Source organism: Lepisosteus platostomus, chromosome 5 (genome assembly GCF_059453375.1).
Source record: "Lepisosteus platostomus isolate fLepPlt1 chromosome 5, fLepPlt1.hap1, whole genome shotgun sequence".
NCBI classification, from domain to species: domain Eukaryota; kingdom Metazoa; phylum Chordata; class Actinopteri; order Semionotiformes; family Lepisosteidae; genus Lepisosteus; species Lepisosteus platostomus.
The window spans coordinates 24944057-24964214 of NC_142615.1; the positions used below are offsets into that span (position 1 = coordinate 24944057).

General features: G+C 50.2%; 1 protein-coding gene and 2 non-coding genes across 3 annotated transcripts; 2 read left to right on the forward strand and 1 right to left on the reverse strand.

The window, feature by feature from the left end:
- The first annotated feature begins 2714 nt into the window (after window positions 1–2714).
- Window positions 2715–2786, forward strand: trnap-agg (transfer RNA proline (anticodon AGG)). Its single transcript has one exon. It is a non-coding gene; the product is annotated as a tRNA-Pro (tRNA).
- A 758-nt stretch (window positions 2787–3544) lies between these two features.
- Window positions 3545–3617, reverse strand: trnaa-agc (transfer RNA alanine (anticodon AGC)). Its single transcript has one exon. It is a non-coding gene; the product is annotated as a tRNA-Ala (tRNA).
- A 9519-nt stretch (window positions 3618–13136) lies between these two features.
- Window positions 13137–19797, forward strand: LOC148665349 (carbonic anhydrase 4-like). The gene is made up of 9 exons (XM_088631591.1): window positions 13137–13234; window positions 13912–13966; window positions 14948–14989; window positions 15162–15332; window positions 17509–17657; window positions 17851–17940; window positions 18437–18509; window positions 18601–18785; window positions 19234–19797. Exons 2-9 carry the CDS (start codon window positions 13912–13914, stop codon window positions 19411–19413), a joined length of 945 nt encoding a protein of 314 aa, XP_088487717.1. The 5' UTR covers window positions 13137–13234; the 3' UTR covers window positions 19414–19797.
- Window positions 19798–20158: the final 361 nt, after the last annotated feature.

The window sequence follows — 20158 nt, forward strand, 5'->3', positions numbered from 1 at the left end:
GCCAAGAGAAGGGAAATGTTGGAGAGAGGTTTTTTTCATGCACTTTTTATCATTCTTTTTCCAGCCCAACAAAGATCAACATATATGAGCAGGTGTCCTGTACCAAATCCAATCTGCCTTCCTTCCAAGCATACAGGAATGTCAGTGAATTAAATACTGACATATGAAAATACATAAAAATATGCAATCACACATATGCAGTTTGAGCAAACATAAGACAATAACCAAGTACCACAAACTACCAGGCATCTAGTATCATTAGCAGTTCAGGTGGGGAGCTGCGTCAGCATGTGTAGGTTGCAAAGGAACAAGTAATAGGTCTATACCATGCTTAAAAGAGAAGAAAGAAAACACAACATTTCGGCCGTGGAGCCCTCACACCTGAAGAAGGCTCCAAGGCCGAAACGTGTTTTCTTTTTTCTCTTTTCATCTAGTGTCATTAGCCTTTTAACAGTTCCTGTCAAAATGAAATAGAAATGGATAACATTCTAGAGAGAGTTTGAAATACCAAGGTACAATTTAAACCATATTTCTTCCACTGCAACCACAATATTTTGGAGAGATCGCTGAACCTAACTGTTCTGGCATGTCCGTTAGCCTCCATCCTGCTTCAGCAATGAAAGTGGTGGGGCAAATTCTGAGCGAGATCCGGTCAATCTGGTTGCAGTAATACCACGCTACGCTTTTTTTTGAGATCCTGAAAAGGACAGAGGGGCCATGTATATGTGTGCAGCTGGATATGTATTTGCAGGTGGCGTAGCAAATTCTGCTGAATCCCCACTGCCTGGTGTGGACAGAAGCTGTGCATGTTGCAGCAGAATTGTGCATGTGAGATCAAGGGGGCATGTCATGTGTTTCAGCACTTCACTTCCTTCAGGTAGCACGGGATTCCCCGAGTCCAAAAAATTTGTTAATTCTTTAGATGACCTGTGGACCGATCTTTCACGATGAAGAATTCCTTAAGAAGAATAGATCTCGGCCCACCATCCCAATGCCTCCGTCTCAAAACAGCAACCTCCCACTCCCACAGCTTTCAAGATTTGAAGGAAAACTACGAGCTTGATGGCTCAAGTTGAACGAATGTGATTGTTAAGCAATCGATGATCGAAAGCACGTCTTCTAACAATTCGTGAGAGTATTATCAGCACTGTTTTCACTCGGATATACTTTTCACTTGCTAAGCTGATAAATTGGACGAGAAAATGCTGGAGAAGCACTCAGTGCAGACTGAGGTTGGGAAGGAGGTGTGGCCCTTCAACGCTTGACAACTGAAGGACATTCTCTCCGCAACGGAGGAGCACCTGTCAGAAGTCGCAGAGGCTAAAGGAGAACACCAGGCTCCTGGAGCTCCAAACTCAGACCTGGAGGATGCGGGCATTGATCCCGCTTCCTCTCGCATGCTAAGCGAGCACTCTCCCATTTGAGCTAATCCCCCTCGAGTCACGCTTCTCGGCATCATGTCTTACCGCCTCTGCCCCTCTTACCCGGCACCGCCCACTGCCCTTGGTCTGCAAGGCAGTCCTTTCAAGTGCGATGACGACGCTGGGACCTTCGTTGCCTATTGTACGAGCTGAACTTTTGTGCTCATCAATTCAACGCTCTTTCCATCAACACATCTTGTCTTTTGACGCTTCGTGTTTTGCGCTCCTTTGACTATCGGGTGACTGCAAACACTGAAGTTCTTGCTTACGGAGTGTGGAACATTGTTTTCAAGTGATCGCTGTTCTGTCATGTTGACGCCGAGTGAATCTTTCTTTGGCAACATGGGCAGGCTGACAGCAGTGTGAGCGAAAGTAAAGGCAAATTTCTTGACTTATTTCTGAATGTGAATGTTCTTTAGAAAAGGGATGCGGCGTTGCTTCTCGGCTGTGTAAAGGTCACGCATTCCAGACGTGGTTATGAGCGAACAGTTGCCGCAAGTGTTTGAAAAGAGCAAGAGAGGAAGCAGCCCTGCCCCGTGTGAGGATCAAACTCAGGCCCTTCAGAGGACGAGACTGACGCACTACCAATTGCGCCAACAAACCCAGCTGCAGGACACACACCGGAAAGTTTGCCTCACATGGATTTCAGTCGCCCGTTTCCTAATCTTTAGACGCCCTCTGCTGAATGTTGCATTTGCCTTTTGATCTCACCGATACATTTTTGGTCTGTTTCTGTTGCGAGTCCGTCTTTCAGATCTCACCTAGCACAAGTCTCTGTGGCTGAAGTGGCCTCTCTGCTTCAGCATCGTGCCCTCGCTCAGCCATTAAAAATGTCACTCGGACTTCTGACATGCTGACATGAAATGTCAAGAGAGAGGGGCGGAGTGACGCTTAAGCCAGAGAGAAGATGAAAAGGGGGCGTGGCTGCGAAACGCTTGACAGCTGCACGATGCTCTCCATGCAAGGTGTGACCACAGGCTAAAGGACACCTTTCGGCACATCAAGCTCTAAGCACACACCTGGAGGATGCGGGAATTGATCCTGCTACCTCCTACATGCAAAGCAAGCGCTGTACCATACAAGCCAACCCCCCTCGCTGGGACTTATGCCTCGGCGTCACCTATAGCCGCTTGTTCCCCTCTTACCGGGCACAGTTCACTGACCTTCGTCTGCAAGGCAGTCGTGTAATTGCGGCTTTCTTGACTTATTGATGAAGGTCTGACTGGACGAGCGAATGGCGCCTCTCCCCCATCCTCAAGCTCGCTGACAGATTGAAATGAAAAGTGCTGCTGTGGCTCGTTGGTCTAGTGGTATGATTCTCGCTTAGGGTGTGAGAGGTCCCGGGTTCAACTCCCGGACGAGCCCTCGTGTGCTCCTTTCCTCCTCTTCCACAAGACTGGAAACTGATATCCACATCACTTCGCAGCGTCTGCTTATGGCAAACGATGGAATGTGACTAGTGACTGAACGAGCCTGGTGAATTCTCATCACGTGGCACAATGAGAGCGTGCAGTCAGCTGTCCAAGGCGGCAACCTCATTGCTTGTTCAAAAGAACACGTACTGAAAACTCATCACCACTATGTCGTAGATGAGCACCGCGATCGCTTGTTGTCATGCATCCTTACTTGGGAAATGCAGAAGCAAAAACTGCCCTCTCTCAGCCACTGAAACGTGTGTGGCTCGCCTTGCGCTCTCTGCGCCTCGCATATTTGTGGAGCTGTCTGCTCTTCTTTCTGTTGAAGTAATCAAGTTACGGGGCGTCCTGCAGCCTATGATGTTCTCACTGAGAGCTTTCAAGATTTGATGGAAAACTACGAGCTTGATTGCTCAAGTTTAACGAATGTGATTGTTAAGCAATCGATGATCAAAAGCACGTCTTCTAACAATTCGTGAGAGTATTATCAGCACTGTTTTCACTCGGATATACTTTTCACTTGCTAAGCTGACAAATTGGACAAGAAAATGCCGGAGACGCACTCAGTGCAGACTGAGGTTGGGAAGGAGGTGTGGCCCTTCAACGCTTGACAACTGAAGGACATTCTCTCTGCAACGGAGGAGCACCTGTCAGAAGTCGCAGAGGCTAAACAAGAGCACCGGGCTCCCGGAGATCCAAACTCAGACCTGGAGGATGCGGGCATCGATCCCGCTACCTCTCGCATGCTAAGCGAGCGCTCTACCATTTGAGCTAATCCCCCTCGCTTCATGCTTCTTGGCATCATGTCTTACAGTATTTGTCGCATTGTGAACATGTGCACACAGCGGTCCCCCGGGTTCCAGTTAGTGCGTAATTACGCATCGATGAAAAACTAAATTAGCTCACTGAAAGTTTGATGTAGAGAATTTGGAAATTTCCACAAGTTGTGGTCTTTAAAATGCATTTGGTTTGAAGACGTTCTGTGCTTCCATTGTGAAGATATGGACAAAACAATATTTGAGCATGGTAAAAAAAAGTCATAAAAATGACAAAGTGAAGGCTGAGAAAGCATTCACAATGCATTTTATACACAAAGCAAGTGTTTTTGTAACACTAAGAGATTTCGCGAAAGCACTACAGGCATGCCAAAACCGTTTTCGAACTTCAAGCTAACTTTACCCCGGTCTTAGAGAAAGGACTGCCTTTCACTTCTCTGTGTTTTCTTTCACAGCGCTGTGCACCTTTCCATTGCTCTCGCTTTCAGAGCCTCTGCACAGCACACGACTCGACATCAGGAAGCACATTGAAGTGAAAGCAGAAAGCGCTGCGACATGCACTGTGCAGATCCCGCCACACTAAGAGGTGAGTGGGTCTGTTCGATCACAGCGCTAGGCGAATCCCCAAACAGTGTGCGTGGCAACAAAAAAAGCTGCTCTGTTTCAAACTGGGGACATTTCACGTGTGGCTAACGTGATAACCACTACACTATGGAAACGGTGGGAAATCATGCCCAGTGGCCCAGTGCTGAGCTTCGCCAATGCTATTCAGGGGCTATTCAGGGGCCAATGCTATTCGATGTGAATTGAATGCTATTCAACTCACCAATGCTATTCAGGGGTAGAAAAGGGTGGAGCTGTGTGTGTCTTTTGTTCAAAGACACCCCCATCTCAGAGCTGGAAGTACAGGCCTTCCTCCCGCAGGTCCACAAAGATGTTATTTTTTAAGAAGATCCTGCGAAAGTCGGCCATCCGCCTCTCAGCCCTGCAGTAGGCCAAGCTGAGAGAGAAGCAGTCCTTCACCCTGGCAATGTACAGCCTGACAAGGTCTGGCTTCAGGCCATTGTACATCATGAGGTTCCTCCTCTCCCAGACAGCTGTCCTCGCTAGGCTGAGGAGGAGGTTCACTAAAATGGCGTTAACCCCCCCCCCCCCCTCAGACCCGCGGTACCCAAAGAGGAACAGCTCTTTCCAGGGCACCCCGTCAAGAACAGCTCCTCGAACAGAGCGAAACAGGCCATCCAGCAGATCCGTCAAGTATGCCCTGGCTCGAGCTGGGGGAAGATCTTACCCCAGAACGCCTCTGAGACCGGCACTCTGAAGCGTTTCGCCACCATCAGCCTGTAGAACATGCTGGTTGTGCACCCCAGGAGGTCCACCCCACGGTCTCCCCACTTCACCCTCAGCTCCGGCTAGGCCGGGCCTGCTGCCCCGTCTTGTAGATGGAGCATCTCCAGCCAACTGTCTGGGAGACTGAGTTTGAGCTGCTCGTAATTCTGATGGATGTTACTGACTGGCAGCTCGTCGTCGACCTCTTGGACAGCGTCGACAATAGCCTGGGTGGGCAGAAACCCGTCTTTTACTTCATAAAGAAGATCCTTGACCTTGGATATGCCAGCCTCGTAGAGCCGCCTTTTCCATCGAGACCCCAGCAGGGGGTTGAGAAACAGAGGCTGCTCCAGAAGCTGGGCCCGGGTCTCAGGCATGTAGGAGACATGCTGGGACATGAACTGCCCCCACACCAGCAGGACCTCCCTGTAAAAGGGGGGCAGATGTTTTACCAGCCCCGGAGTCAGCCACGTCAGGAAGTCTCCTGACCCAAGCCCCCGCAAGTCTCGAGGGCCCAGGCGGTTGTACCCCGGCTCGCCCACTCCTCTCCCCCTCCTCCCTGTCCTCCCTCTCCACCCCATCCATCTCCACCACCTCTCCTTCCCCCTCCATCTTCATGCCCTGTAATTCCCCCTCCTCCGTCCCTGCCCCATCCATCTCCAGACACCCATCCTCCATTCCTACTTCCACCACTTCCCCTACCTCTCCTCCCACGACCATATCCAACTCCCCTTCCTCAGTCTCTGCCAACGGTGCCTGACCGAGTATTGAAGAGGCTCCCTCACCTGGCAGGCCGGTGTCTTGTGGCCGCTGCAGGGCAACCGGGCGCTTCCCCTCAGGCTCCTCTGGGTCCTTGGGCGTCTTTTCGTCTGGGCCTATGTCCACCTTGCCAGGGTCTTTTCGCCGTTGCCGCTGCTGCTTGGTCACACGCCTCGCAGCAGCGCCTTTGCTGACCCCAGCAGGCTTCTCATCCCCTGGACCCAGAAGAGGGCCCTGCTGGCTCACTGGTAAGCTGGGGAACCGCTGACGGTGATGGTGGAGGTGGTGCTGGTGCCGTCGCCTCCTCCCTCTGCCTCTCTCCCTGCACAGGCTGGGGTGTCAAAAGCCCACTGGTACGCTGAGGGGCCGCCTCTGGTGGTGGTGGTGCCCGTAGGATCTCAGCTGCACCACGCTGCACCGCCGCATGTTGTGGAGCAACCTCCCTCTGCTTCTCTTGCGGCACAGAGTGGGATGCAGCAGGATTGTTAGGGCAACGGGGCGCCCCTGCTGGTGGAGATGCTGGCTGGTCCCCGGCTCCTTTCTGCTGCGCTGTACCCAAGATTGGAGGGGCCTCCCTCTGCCTCTCCCCCATCACCGGCTGGGGCGTTGCTGGCTCACTGGGGTCCTGGGGCGCCGCTGCTGGCAACTCTCCATGCTCAGCTGCAGCGGCCACTCGTAGTCCATCTTCAACCCCCTCAGCGTTGCGGGTAGCTGCTCCTTGGCGATGTGCCCCGAGTCCAGGCAGACATGACACACCCTTTGTTGCTGGTCGTGGAGGACCCTGAAGTACTGCACCCCCTCTGCCGTGGCGAAGTGGGTGCTGTATGGCAACGAGGCTACATGCTCGGGAAAGCGAATCTGAACAAACCTCGTGCCATCAGCAATGGTGGTCCCGGGGTAGTGGTGCATCCTGATGTCCGAAATCACTCTCAACCCCCAGCTACTCAGATTCTCCTTGATAGTCTCGTCTGAGATATATGCAGGGAGGTGGAGGAAGGAAACCACTACCTCCTTCCGCTCCAGCCAGCGGCAGTAGCAGGGTGTGCCCTGCACATCCAGCCCCACAGCCACAGCGTCCGCATGTTCTTTTGAGTCCAGAGTCAGTTCAAACTCTTCTAGCAGCAGTTTGAGCTTGTATTATCAGTCCACCTGGAGTCCTGATTTCTGTATCTGAGCTCTATTAACACAAACCACAGCAGGTGTGTTATGGGAGCCAGATTGGTCTCCCATGTAGAGGTCAGTTAAACCTGACGGTTTTTCTGGAGAAGACACTAGACAGACTTCAGGGAAAGACACACTAGGTTTATTTGTGAGGACAGTTTGTGATCCAGTTCACAGGGGAACAGCCAAAGGCAACCGAGCCCAGGCAGATCCAGGTTGGTACTCAGGGAACAGTCCGTAATCCATAACAAGGTAATCCATCCGAGACGAGCACATGATAAACTGCTTGGCACAGAGCACTTACCCTCCCCAACTACTGCTGGACACAGAAGATGGACACTCTCCAGCTACTACTGGACACAGAGCACTGACCCTCCTAACTACTGCTGGACACAGAGCACTGACCCTCCCCAACTACTGCTGGACACAGAGCACTGACCCTCCCCAACTACAGCTGGACACAGAGCACTGACCCTCCCCAACTACTGCTGGACACAGAGCACTGACCCTCCCCAACTACTGCTGGACACAGAGCACTGACCCTCCCCAACTACAGCTGGACACAGAGCACTGACCCTCCCCAACTACTACTGGACACAGAGCACTGACCCTCCCCAGCTACTGCTGAACACAGAGCACTGACCCTCCCTAACTACTGCTGGACACAGAGCACTGACCCACCCCCAGCTACTGCTGAACACAGAGCACTGTCCCTCCCCAACTACTGCTGAACACAGAGCACTGACCCTCCCCAACTACTGCTGGACACAGAAGACGGACCCTCTCCAGCTACTACTGGACACAGAGCACTGACCCTCCCCAACTACTGCTGGACACAGAGCACTGACCTTCTCCAGCTACTACTGGACACAGAGCACTGGCCCTCCTAACTGCTGCTGGACACAGAGCACTGACCTTCTCCAGCTACTACTGGACACAGAGCCCCGTAGCTTTACAGCTGGAGCCCTGGGGGTGATCCCAGCGAAGAGCCTTTTCACTTCATTTGTCCCACGTCTCCGATTTTTCAATCCATTAGGTACTAGATAAGATATATAAGATCATTTATTGGCCATGAGACACACATACAAGGAGAGAAGCTGGGGGTCAGAGCGCAGGGTCAGCCATTTACACGGCGCCCCTGGAGCAGTTGGGGTTAAGGGCCTTGCTCAGGGGCCCAACGGAGTAGGATTCCTCTGCCGGCTGTGCGATTCCAACCGGGAACCTTCCAGACATAGGCGCAGATCCTGAGCCACAGAGCCAGCGCTCTGCCTGATGCCCAGTGGGGCCAGATGGGCTAAATGGCTCCCTGGTGTCTGCAAGCTGTCTGATTGTCTTACTCTCGTGATTGAGACCAGTCTGGTGTCTCCCTCACTGACCAGCTGGCCCAGTTTCTTATTCAGTTATAAAGTGTTTCCTGTGGGGCTGTAGCAGAGTGGAAGTACAGGAGTATTGCAGTATTGGAGAGCAGGAGTATGGGAGTATTGAAGTATAGAGTGTGGGAGAACAGAAGCATGAGATTATATGAACATGGGATTATAGGAGTATGGGAATACTGGAGTCTAGGATTCAAAGAGAATAGGAATGTTAGAGTACAGGAGCAAAGATGTCTGGGACAATGATGAGGTTAATTAGAGTAAAAAATAAACCCACAGGAGCTCAGCAGGTGTGAGCCTGGTCAGTACCTGGATGGGAGACCTCCTGGGAAAAACTTAGGTTGCTGCTGGAAGAGGTGTTAGTGGGACGAGCAGGGGGCGCTCACCCTGCGGTCTATGTGGGTCCTAATGCCCCAGTACAGTGACGGGGACACTATACTGTAAACAGGCGCCGTCCTTCGGATGAGACATAAAAGGATGAGAGGTCCTGACTCTCTGTGGTCATTAAAAATCCCAGGCTGTTTCTTGAAAAGAGTAGGGGTGTTACCCCGCCATCCTGGCCAAATTTTCCATTGGCTCTTACCAGTCATGGCCTCCTAACAATCCCCCTCTATGAATGGGCTTCATTACTCTGCTCTCCTCCCCACTGATAGCTGATGTGTTGAGAGTGTACTGGCGCACTATGGTTGCTGTCGTATCATCCAGGTGGGGCTGCACACTGGTGGTGGAGAGAGTCCCCATTACCTGTAAAGCACTTTGAGTGTCCAGAAAAACCCTATATAAATGCAAGCAATTATTAATTATTATTAATTCTAAAGAATTATAGGAGTATAGAAGTAATGGAGTAATTGGAGGACAGGAATATGGGAGTATAGGTGTAGGGGAGTGTGGAAGTACACAATTATAGGAGTTTGGGAATATAGGAGTACTGGAGAATGAGAGTATGAGAGTTTGGGATTAAAGCAGTATGGGAGTCTGATAGTATGGGAATTCAGGAGTATGAGAGTATAGGCACACTCCCATGTGCCTATACTCTCATATTCCTTTCATATTGTAGGAATATGAGAGTATTGGAGTCTGAGAGTATCAGAGTATGGCATTTCCAGAGTATAGGAGTATACTCAACAGCTTTCTTCTCGGCCTCCCCATGATCACAGCCTGGGTCACTTCACACTGTGAAGGTATCGAATTTAAAATTGATAAATTTCTCTTTAATTAGAAAAATCCCAACAGAGGCTGGAAGCGAAAGCACAGTAAATATCTTTGGAGCAGCGATCAGACATGGTCGACGTGCGCTGGAGAAGCACAGACCTTTGTACAGTTTCTGCTGCTTATTGCTATTGTTAACATTTACAAGTTCATCACTGATTCAATGATGATCAAATCAATCCTCTAACCGAACATCTAGTTGAAGGTGGAGTGCGGGGTTTGTGAACAACTCGTACAACTCAGGCGTGATCAAGAAGAATTCCCCTCTCCAGCCCTCTGGTGTGGCCTCACTGCCCGCTGGGGGAGTGAGTTCGTTAGTGACTGGGCTCGTTTCCGTCCTTAAACCTGAAACCACACGTCTGGTCATCTTGCACAAGCCGCTCTGCAGCAGCCCCTTCTCTTCATAAATCAGAAATGGGAAGACTGGGGGTGGTGGTGGTGCTGAATGTCTTCCTCACAGAGCTGGGGTTGTGGACTCAGGTTCTGGGGTGCTGTGTGTGTGGAGGTCTTCTTGTGTTTGCTTGAGTTATCTCCTGGAGTTCCACTTTCCTCCAGCAGCCCAGAGATATCCCGGGAGACTAAGTGACTTAGCAAAGCTGAGCAAACTAGCCCCCTGTTCTCGTGTCTGTGTCTGTGTGCTGCCCCGTGATGGACTGGACTCTCCTCGAGGCTGGACCCTGCCCTGAGCCCACTGCCTGATGGGATAGGCTCTGCCCTCCCGCAACCCTGAAGCAGATGCAGAGGTTAGAGAGTAGATGGATGGATAATTCCCATTATTTCTGGAATCCTGACACTTGATGTACTTGTAGAGTAGGGAGATTGATTTCCATTATCTTTTGGGCAGCCAATTCATACAAGAAGGGAGATCATTAGTATTGTCAGTATGAAAGGTATCATCAGTGTTAGTATCAGTAGTATCAGTTTCAGTATTATTTTCTCTATTAGTGTTAATATCAGTATTAGTATCATCATTAGTACTAATTTCAGTATCATTATTAATATCAGTATTTGTGTCAAGATTAGCATTAGTATTGTCATCCATCTATGTTTCTATAGTGTTACCAGCTGTAGATTCTTGCATCTATAGTGAAACCCTATACCAACACCTTTACCCTTAATGAGCATCAATATTATTTATTGGTGTTTCAGTATTATCATTGGGATTGTTAGTATCAACAGCAGTAGCGATATTTAAAAGAAGTGCATCCTGACTCATGATTTCACAAATTTAAGATTTTGTTATTCTTGGAAGTTGCAAGAGGTTTGCACAAGCTGTGCTGAAGAAACCAAGCCGTTATTAACCCCGAATCATGTGGTGTTTCGCAAGGGTGCGAGCCTGCTAACGGCCCGCGGTTGAGAAAGAGGACCTCAGCCCTGATTCAGCAGGATTCCTCTCCACCTGCTTCTCGCTGTGTTTCCTACAGCTGTTGATTCACAGAGACTGAATTCCTGGACGGGCAGCTAGAGCTGAAGACTACAAGCCAGGACTACAAATACCAGGAAGTGTGACACCAGAGGGCCAACTGACAGTTTCACGGGGTTCCATTGGCCCTAGAGCTGGTTTCTACAGTACAGTACACAGGGCTTAGCAAAGACAGTTCTAGTGCCTTTGTTTGGAGATTGGAATTTGGGATACATTGAAGGAAGTAAGTTGAAAGGGAAGGGACTTTTGGGGGCTTAAAAAGAATTCTGTAGGTGAGGTTTTGTAGTTCAAGGGTCAGAGAATAATATGTTCTTTAAGAAAGTAATGAGGTTCAAGTTAATTGTTTGAACATGGAATAAAACCACAGTTACTTACTTTACATCTAGTGTGTAAGAACTTTACTGTAGTGACAAGAGGTCATTAAAACCAGAAACTCTCTTGAACGTCTGCATTGCTTGGATACTCTTCCACTTTGAGGACTTTTGGGAGTTCCAGCAGTGAACCAGAAATGACTAAAGTTTCAGAAAACTTCTGGGAGCTGCAGTGTCTTTAAACCAGAAAGGATTAAAGACAGTTTGAGTCTCAGATGGTCATTCATGAAACAACAGGAACACAGAGGAGCATCTTCCCTGTTAATCTCTGCATTCACACCTTCTCCAGGGGCTTTCATACTCCCAGTAAAGCTGTCTCAGTCTGTCTCATGTGTCAGCACAGACACCGTTCTGAGGGGTGAGAGAATTTCAAACCTGACATGACTTGACCTAGGTTCACTTCTGATCTGGGCTGATTAATTGTCTTTTCAGAATTCCTGAAAGAGGAGGTTCACCTAATCAGAAATAGCCACTGTGCCACGTGTGGAAGCGTTCTATAGTTCTGAAGCACATGCCATGGTCACTCATGCCCTTTCATCATAATACCACAGGGGGAGCCCTCTGGGCACAGTTTGAACTGCTCTTCCCCAACGTTTCCTCTGCTGTCCTCTGGCTTGTGTCTTACTGTTTATTATGAAGAATTCAGCTGTGTTGATCAGTGTGGGACACTCCCTTCAGACTAAAGAGACTCAGTTCCTCCAGCCTGTCAGTGTGGGACCATCCCTTCACACTAAAGATGCTCAGTTCCTTCAGCCTGTTAGTGTGGGACACTCCCTTTAGACTAAAGAGACTCTGTTCCTTCAGCCTGTCAGTGTGGGACACTCCCTTCAGACTGAAGAGACTCAGTTCCTCCAGCCTCTCAGTGTGGGACACTTCCTTCAGACTAAGGAGACTCAGTTCCTTCAGCCTGTCAATGTGGGACACTCCCTTCAGACTAAAGATGCTCAGTTCCTTCAGCCTGTCAGTGTGGGACACTCCCTTCAGACTAAAGAGACTCAGTTCCTACAGCCTGTCAGTGTGGGACACTCCCTTCAGACTTAAGAGACTCAGTTCCTTCAGCTTGTCAGTATGGTATACATCTCTGGAATTATTCCAGTGCAGCAGCATCTTTTGTTTTGTAACATGCTGACCACAACAGTACACTATACTCTAAAACAGGACTTTGTCCTTGTTCTACAGCTGGGGAGGATTGTCAACTCAAGGCTCACAATTTTATTCATCCTTCCGTTGTCGCACCACTTCTTCCAGCTCAGGGTCGTGAGGGAGCAGGAGTCAATTCCAGCAAGCAATGGGCCCAGGGCAAGGTACGCCCTTGACAGGACGCCAGTCCATCACAAGGCACACACACACGCTGACACCAGGGCCAATATTCCCAGATCCTACCAGTGTGTCTTTGAACTGTGGGAGGAAACCCATATGAACATGGGGAGACCATGCAAACTCCACACACACAGCACCCCAGGAGCTAAACCCCAGGACCTCAGTGCTACAAGGCGCACATGCTCACCCCTGCTCAGTGCCTGAGGTCTAGCTGCTCTTTCGTCTGTTCAATTCCAGCTTTGTCCTGCTGTCTCCCCCCCAGGGTGATTGGAAATCAGATTCGGGGAATCTGCAGAGCTATCAGGTGCGCCTGAGTTATCTGGAAAGTCTGGGAGCGCTTATCAGGGTCGAATCACACAAGCGCCAGTGCAGCAGCTCATCAAGATGAGAACAACACACAGCTGCAGAGATGGAATCAGAAAAGACAGGAGACCGATCCCTGACAAACCTTGGGACAGGAGGATCTTCTGGTGGGAGTGTGGAACAAGCTGCCCAGCCATGCTACTGAAGCTGGGCAGCACTTTCAGATCAGTTATGTAAAATCAAGCGGGCGAGAGGGGCTGAACAGGTCTGTGTGTGATTGGCTGTCTGCAGGGTTTAAGAGCAGCACAGCCCACAGATGGGCTCACACCGAGAGCTGAGTGAGTGGGCACATCGACACCACAGTGACTCCCAGAGTAAGTGTGTCTCCTTTGATCTGCTGTCTCATCTACCACACTCTCACTGGGCTTTACTGCACTCTACTGTGCTTTTACCACAATCTCACTGGGCTGTACTGCACTGTACTGTGTTTCTACCCTGATTTCACTGGGCTTTACTGCACTGTACTGTGTTTTTACAACAATCTCACTGGGCTTTTCTGCACTGTACTGTATTTTTACCACAATCTCACAGGGCTTTTCTGCACTGTAGTGTATTTTTACCTTGATCTCACTGGGCTTTACTACACTGTACTGTGTTTTTACCTCGATCTCACTGGGATGTACTCCACTGTTCTGTGTTTTACCACAAACATACTGGGGTGTATTGCACTGTACTATGTTTTTACCACAATCTCACTGAACTTTACCTGTAATGGACTGTTTTACCACAATCTCACTGGACTTTACCTGTAATCAACTCTTTTACAATCTCACTGGGTTTTACTGCACTGTACTGTGCTTTCACCACACAATAACAAAGTATATCTTACTACAGTACTTGACAGAAAGTCTCAGTGCTGTGTGTGGCTGTGTAGGTTGCTGTATTGCCCTGATTGGACTGGGGTTCGTCTGTGTTCAGTGACCAGCTGTGTGTTAAAGACGCAGGTGTGCTCAGGGATACAGACTCATCTCTGTCTGGTTTTCTCTAACAGATGGATGTGTTTCTCCTCCTGCTGTGTCTGGGGCTGCTGTCCTCAGTGAGAGCCAGTGAGTATTATTCTCACTCCTCCTGCTCCTTAGATCCTGAGCTGGAAATGAAGCTCTGCTGTGGTTCAGAGTGATATACATTTCTATTGAGTATTCAATCAGCAATCTAATTAGACACAATCTCAGAGCAGTTTCAGTTTAATCTATTTGCCACAGGGGCAAGCGCAATGAGATGCTTATTTGCATGTAGGCTCCAATACAAAGACATTGAGGAAACATCACCTTCAACACACAACAACAGCAGCAGCAACAACGAAGCTGAATAACACACAGATAAAAGGCAGCAGAAGCAGTGTGCAGTTGTAGAGTCACTGTAGAATTAGACAAGCTGACATCATGAGGGAAGAAGCTGTCTCTGAGTCTGGAGATCTGTGTTTTTGTGCTCCTATAATGCTTACCAGAGGGTAATGGACTGGGCCAAACTGATCAACCTTGTGACACATTCCAGTCAGACATCGAGCTGCTGCCAAACCACACTGTGATCCCACAGGTGATACCACACTCTCAACAGAGCACCTGCAGACTGGAGTAAGAATACCTGAAGACAGAGAGATCACAGAGAATCTCTCAGTAATACACAACAGGACAGGAGACACGGTGAGAGAGAGGAGATCACTGAGAATCCCTCAGTGATAAACACACACAACAGGACAGGAGACACAATAAGAGAGGAGATCACAGAGAATCTCTCAGTGATAAACACACACAACAGGACAGGAGACACAGTGAGAGAGAGGAGATCACAGAGAATCCCTCAGTAATAAACACATATAGTACAACAGAACAGGAGACACAGTGAGAGAGAGGAGATCACAGAGAATCCCTCAGTGATAAACACACACAACAGGACAGGAGACACAGTGAGAGAGGCGATCACTGCAAAGCTCAGTAACAGGATGGGAGGTGTAATTCTGAGTGTCGTAAGAAAGCAGGAAACCAGTTGTCCTGAGAATTTGCCTCTTGTAACACTCTGTCTTTCAGAGTCTCATCAGTGTGACTGGTGCTACCATCGCGGGCAGTGTGGTAAGACACCGGAGTGAATCATCTAATCAATAAAATCCTGATCAGTGATTGATTAAGGAATGCTCTGATTAATGACCCTGAATGATGATTGGTTAAGGAATGGCCTGACTGAGGTCCAGTCTCTTGTCTACACAACCGATCAGTGTACACAGGCACTGTGTCTCTGTTACAGGCCCTTCTGCCTGGGTATCCAGGCCTTTTGGTCACTGCAATGGGCAACGTCAGTCTCCTGTGGACATCAGGACCTCCGGAGTGACCACTGACCCCAATCTGACTGAGCTGACCTTCACTGGGTACAGAGAGAAGAACATCATGAGAGAGCTGACCAACAACGGACACACAGGTAACACTGACACACACATTGACTGACTGAGACAGCGAGAGACTGATCGAGACAGTGAGAGACTGACCGAGACACTGACTGACTGAGACAGGGACTGACTGACTGAGACAGTGACTGACAGAGACAGTGAGAGACTGACCAAGACAGAGACCGACTGAGACAGTGAGAGACTGACCGAGACAGAGACTGACCGAAACAGTGACTGACTGAGACAGTGAGAGACTGACCGAGACAGAGACTGACCGAAACAGTAACTGACCGAAACAGTAACTGACCGAGACAGAGACTGACTGACTGAGACAGTGACTGACCGAGACAGTGAGAGACTGACCAAGACAGAGACTGACCGAGACAGAGACTGACCGAGACAGAGACTGACTGAGACAGTGACTGAGCGAGACCTTGACTGACCGAGACACTGACCGAGAGACTGACCGAGACAGTGTGTGACTGGGACAGAGACTGACTGAGACAGAGACTGACTGACTGAGACAGTGACTGACCGAGACAGTGTGTGACTGGGACAGAGACTGACTGAGACAGAGACTGACCGAGAAAGTAAGAGACTGACCGAGACAGAGACTGACTGGGACAGAGACTGACTGAGACATAGACTGGCTGAGACAGCGAGAGACTAACCGAGACAGAGACTGACGGAGACAGTGTGTGACTGAGACAGAGACTGGCTGAGACAGAGACTGACTGAGACAGTGTGTGACTGAGACAGTGTGTGACTGAGACAGAGACTGACTGAGACAGAGACTGACCGAGACAGTAAGATACTGACCGAGACAGAGACTGACTGAGACAGTGTGTGACTGAGACAGAGACTGGCTGAGACAGAGACTGACTTAGACAGAGACTGACTACGACAGTGACTGCCTGAAACAGAGACTGACTGACTGAGACAGTGACTGACCGAGACAGTTAGAGACTGACCGAAACAATGTGTGACTGGGACAAAGACTGACTGAGACAGAGACTGGCTGAGACAGTAAGAGACTGACCGAGACAGAGACTGACTGAGACAGTGACTGACTGAGACAGTGACTGACTGAGACAGTAAGATACTGACCGAGACAGAGACTGACTGAGACAGTGTGTGACTGAGACAGAGACTGGCTGAGACAGAGACTGACTGAGACACTGACTGACTGAGACAGAGACTGACTTAGACAGAGACTGACTACGACAGTGACTGCCTGAAACAGAGACTGACTGACTGAGACAGTGACTGACCGAGACAGTTAGAGACTGACCGAAACAATGTGTGACTGGGACAAAGACTGACTGAGACAGAGACTGGCTGAGACAGTAAGAGACTGACCGAGAAAGAGACTGACTGAGACAGTGACTGACTGAGACAGTGACTGACTGAGACAGAGACTGACTGAGACACTGACTGACCGAGACAGTGTGTGACTAGGACAGTGACATAAGCAGTGAGTGACTGGGAGAGTGATGGGAGCAATGTGTGACTGGGACAGTGACAGGAGCAGTGTGTGACTGGGACAGTGACGGGAGCACTGAGTCACTGGGACAGTGACTGGGACAGTGACGGGAGCAGTGAGAGACTGGGACAGTGACGGGAGCAGTGAGTGACTGGGACAGTGACGGGAGCAGTGTGTGACTGGGACAGTGATGGGAGCAGTGTGTGACTGGGACATTGACGGGAGTAGTGAGTGACTGGGACAGTGACGGGAGCAGTGAGTGACTGGGACAGTTAGAGGATCAGTGTGTGATTAGGACAATGACAGGAGCAGGGTGTGACTGGGACAGTGACAGGAGCAGTGTGTGACTGGGACAGTGATGGGAGCAGTGTGTTACTGGGACAGTGACAGGAGCAGTGTGTGACTGGGATAGTGACGGGATCAGTGAGTGATTGGGACAGTGACAGAAGTAGTGAGTGACTGTTTCAGTGATGGGAGCAGTGTGTGACTGGGACAGTTAGAGGAGCAGTGTGTTACTGGGACAGTGACGGGATCAGTGAGTGATTGGGACAGTGGCAGGAGCAGTAAGTGACTGGGACAGTGGCAGGAGCAGGGTGTGACTGGGTGACGGGAGCAGTGTGTGACTGGGACAGTGACTGGGACAGTAATGGGAGCAGTGTGTGACTGGCACAGTGACGGGAGCAGTGATGGGAGACACCCTGGCTCTCTCTGGCTGTGTGTCTCAGTGCAGGTGACCCTAAGGCCAGGGGCAGGGGTCAGTGGCGGGGGGCTCTCTGGCTGGTACTCCGCTGTCCAGTTCCACTTCCACTGGGGAAACTCCGCAGACTTCCCCGGCTCCGAGCACCTGCTGGACGGACAGCGCTTCCCCATGGAGGTGAGGGGACATTGCGGGGCTGTGTGACTGTGTCCAGGGCTGTGTGACTGTGTCCAGGGTTGTGCGACTGTGTCCAGGGCTGTGTTACTGTTTCCAGGCTTGTGTCACTGTTTCCAGGGCTGTGTGACAGTGTTTTCAATGCTCTGTCACAGTGTTGTGTAACTGCTGTGTTGTGTTACTGTTGTGTTATCAGCTGCACATCGTCCATGTGAAGAAGGGGAAGAGTTTGCCTGCAGCTCTGGCTGATCCTGAGGGCATTGCTGTCCTGGGCTTCTTCATAGAGGTCAGTACTGAGAGAGAGAGAGAGAGACAGGACACTGAGAGAGAGACAGGACACAGAGAGAGAGAGACAGGACACACACACAGAGAGACAGGACACACAGAGAGAGAGAATACACAGAGAGAGAAATGACACACAGAGAGAGAGACAGGACACAGAAAGAAGGAGAACACTGAGAGACACAGAAAGACAGAACAAAGTGAGAGAGGACAGAGAGAGGACAGGCATGATAACAGAGAAGTGATATGTGATAGTGAACGTCTGAAATGACATGGGGTTCATCTGTCGCGCCAGCAAAGCTGTCTGGTTGAGCCCCAGTGTCCAGCAGAGGGCAGTGTTCCTGCAGGAAGATGAGTGTGCAGGCTCTCAGCTCCTGCGGTCCCCTGGGGTCACTGTGTGTGTCCAGTGGCGCTGTCCAGTCCAGAGACCAGCTGATCTCAGACATGTGGAGATGAAGACCACAGACTGGGACACAGACAGCCTCTCTTTGGGTTGCTAGGCGACAGAGGCAGGTGGCACTCCTGAGGGCTGGAAGACACTGACGTCACTCCTGAAGGAGGTCGCTGGGACAGGTGAGGTGACAGGAGAGGAGTGTCCAGCCAGTGAGGGTCCATCAGCGAGCGCTCTCGGTTAAGGATGCATCTCTCTCTCGTTCCCCCATAGGCTCCACTAAGACTCTGGCTCTATCCCTCTCCCTGGACGAGCTGCTGAGGGGGGTAGACCACTCCAAGTTCTTTCGCTACAGGGGGTCCTTGACCACCCCTGACTGTAATGAGGCTGTGGTATGGACCGTGTTCCAGGAGCCTGTGAGGGTCAGCAGAGATCTGATGAGAGACAGGCGGACGTGTGTGTGTGTCTTAAACATGTTAGTATTGAGCTGTTAGTGTCCAGTCAGTGTGTCTGTATTAACCTCTCTCTCTCAGTGCAGTGTTAATGTACTGGAGTGTCCAGTCAGTGTGTCTGTATGAACCCCTCTCTTTCAGTGCAGTGTTAATGTATTGGAGTGTCCAGTCAGTGTGTCTGTCTGAACCCCCCTCTCTCTCTCAGTGCAGTGTTCATGTACTGGAGTGTCCAGTCAGTGTGTCTGTATGAACCCCTCTCTCTCTCAGTGCAGTGTTCATGTACTGGAGTGTCCAGTCAGTGTGTCTGTATGAACCCCTCTCTCTCTCAGTGCAGTGTTCATGTACTGGAGTGTCCAGTCAGTGTGTCTGTATGAACCCCTCTCTCTCTCAGTGCAGTGTTAATGTCCTGGAATGTCCAGTCAGTGTGTCTGTATTAACCCCTCTCTCTCTCCAGATTGACCAGTTCACTACAGTCCTGCACTTGGCTGATGTTTATCGCCCTGTCTTGCCTCTGAATGGCCGCAGTATCTTCTCCTCCCCTGCTGTCAGGCTGGCCCTGGGTGCCAGGGATGGAAGCAGCCCTGACCAGCTCCTCACTGGAGCTGAAGAGGAGCTGAACGTTCTGTCTGGCTAAGGGAACAGGGGGCCCTTTTTGAGAAAGTCATTGTTTTCACTCTACATCTGCATTTGAGACATCTTTCCTCTCTCTCTTCCTGAGTCAGGACCACTCATCGCTCTCTCCTTTGGGTGCAGCTGCATGGCTCCTACTCATAAACATAACATCCCCGCAGTAAGTTACAAGGGCTGTGAAGACATTTGGGGATTGTATGATGTCAATTCTGGAAAATGTGATGTAATATTGGAAGCACATGAAATTATATCAGGACTTTGTGATGTCATGGTGGCACTGCTCTGTCTGTATCACATCCTGCTTATTCTGTGTTTTAATAATTATTACTGCTTGAGAATCTGTTTGAAATATTTAATAAATGCTGGGCAGTCCTGCCTGAGAAGAGACGCCAGCACCTTCTCTCTGCATCGAACCCAAGCTCACACTCACCCTCCCCTGTCCTGCGACAGGACTTCAACACATTAGCACGCGAGTCACTGCCTCAAGCTGAAGTTACAGTTCAGCTACCTGCTTGTGCAGAGACCCGACAATCCCCGTTTAGAGGCTGCCAGGACCCCCAGATCTCTCCCCAGGACTGGCCCTGTCTCATTCTCACCTACTGATGACAACCTCACCTGTCACGCAGATGAAATTTCCACCTCCTCGGTGTCACTGTCCAGCCATTACTGGGTTCATCCTAGTGCCTCTGACAGGGAGTCTTCCTCGTGACTTCATCCACAGCCTTTAGATTCAGGGCTTTCATCTGGAG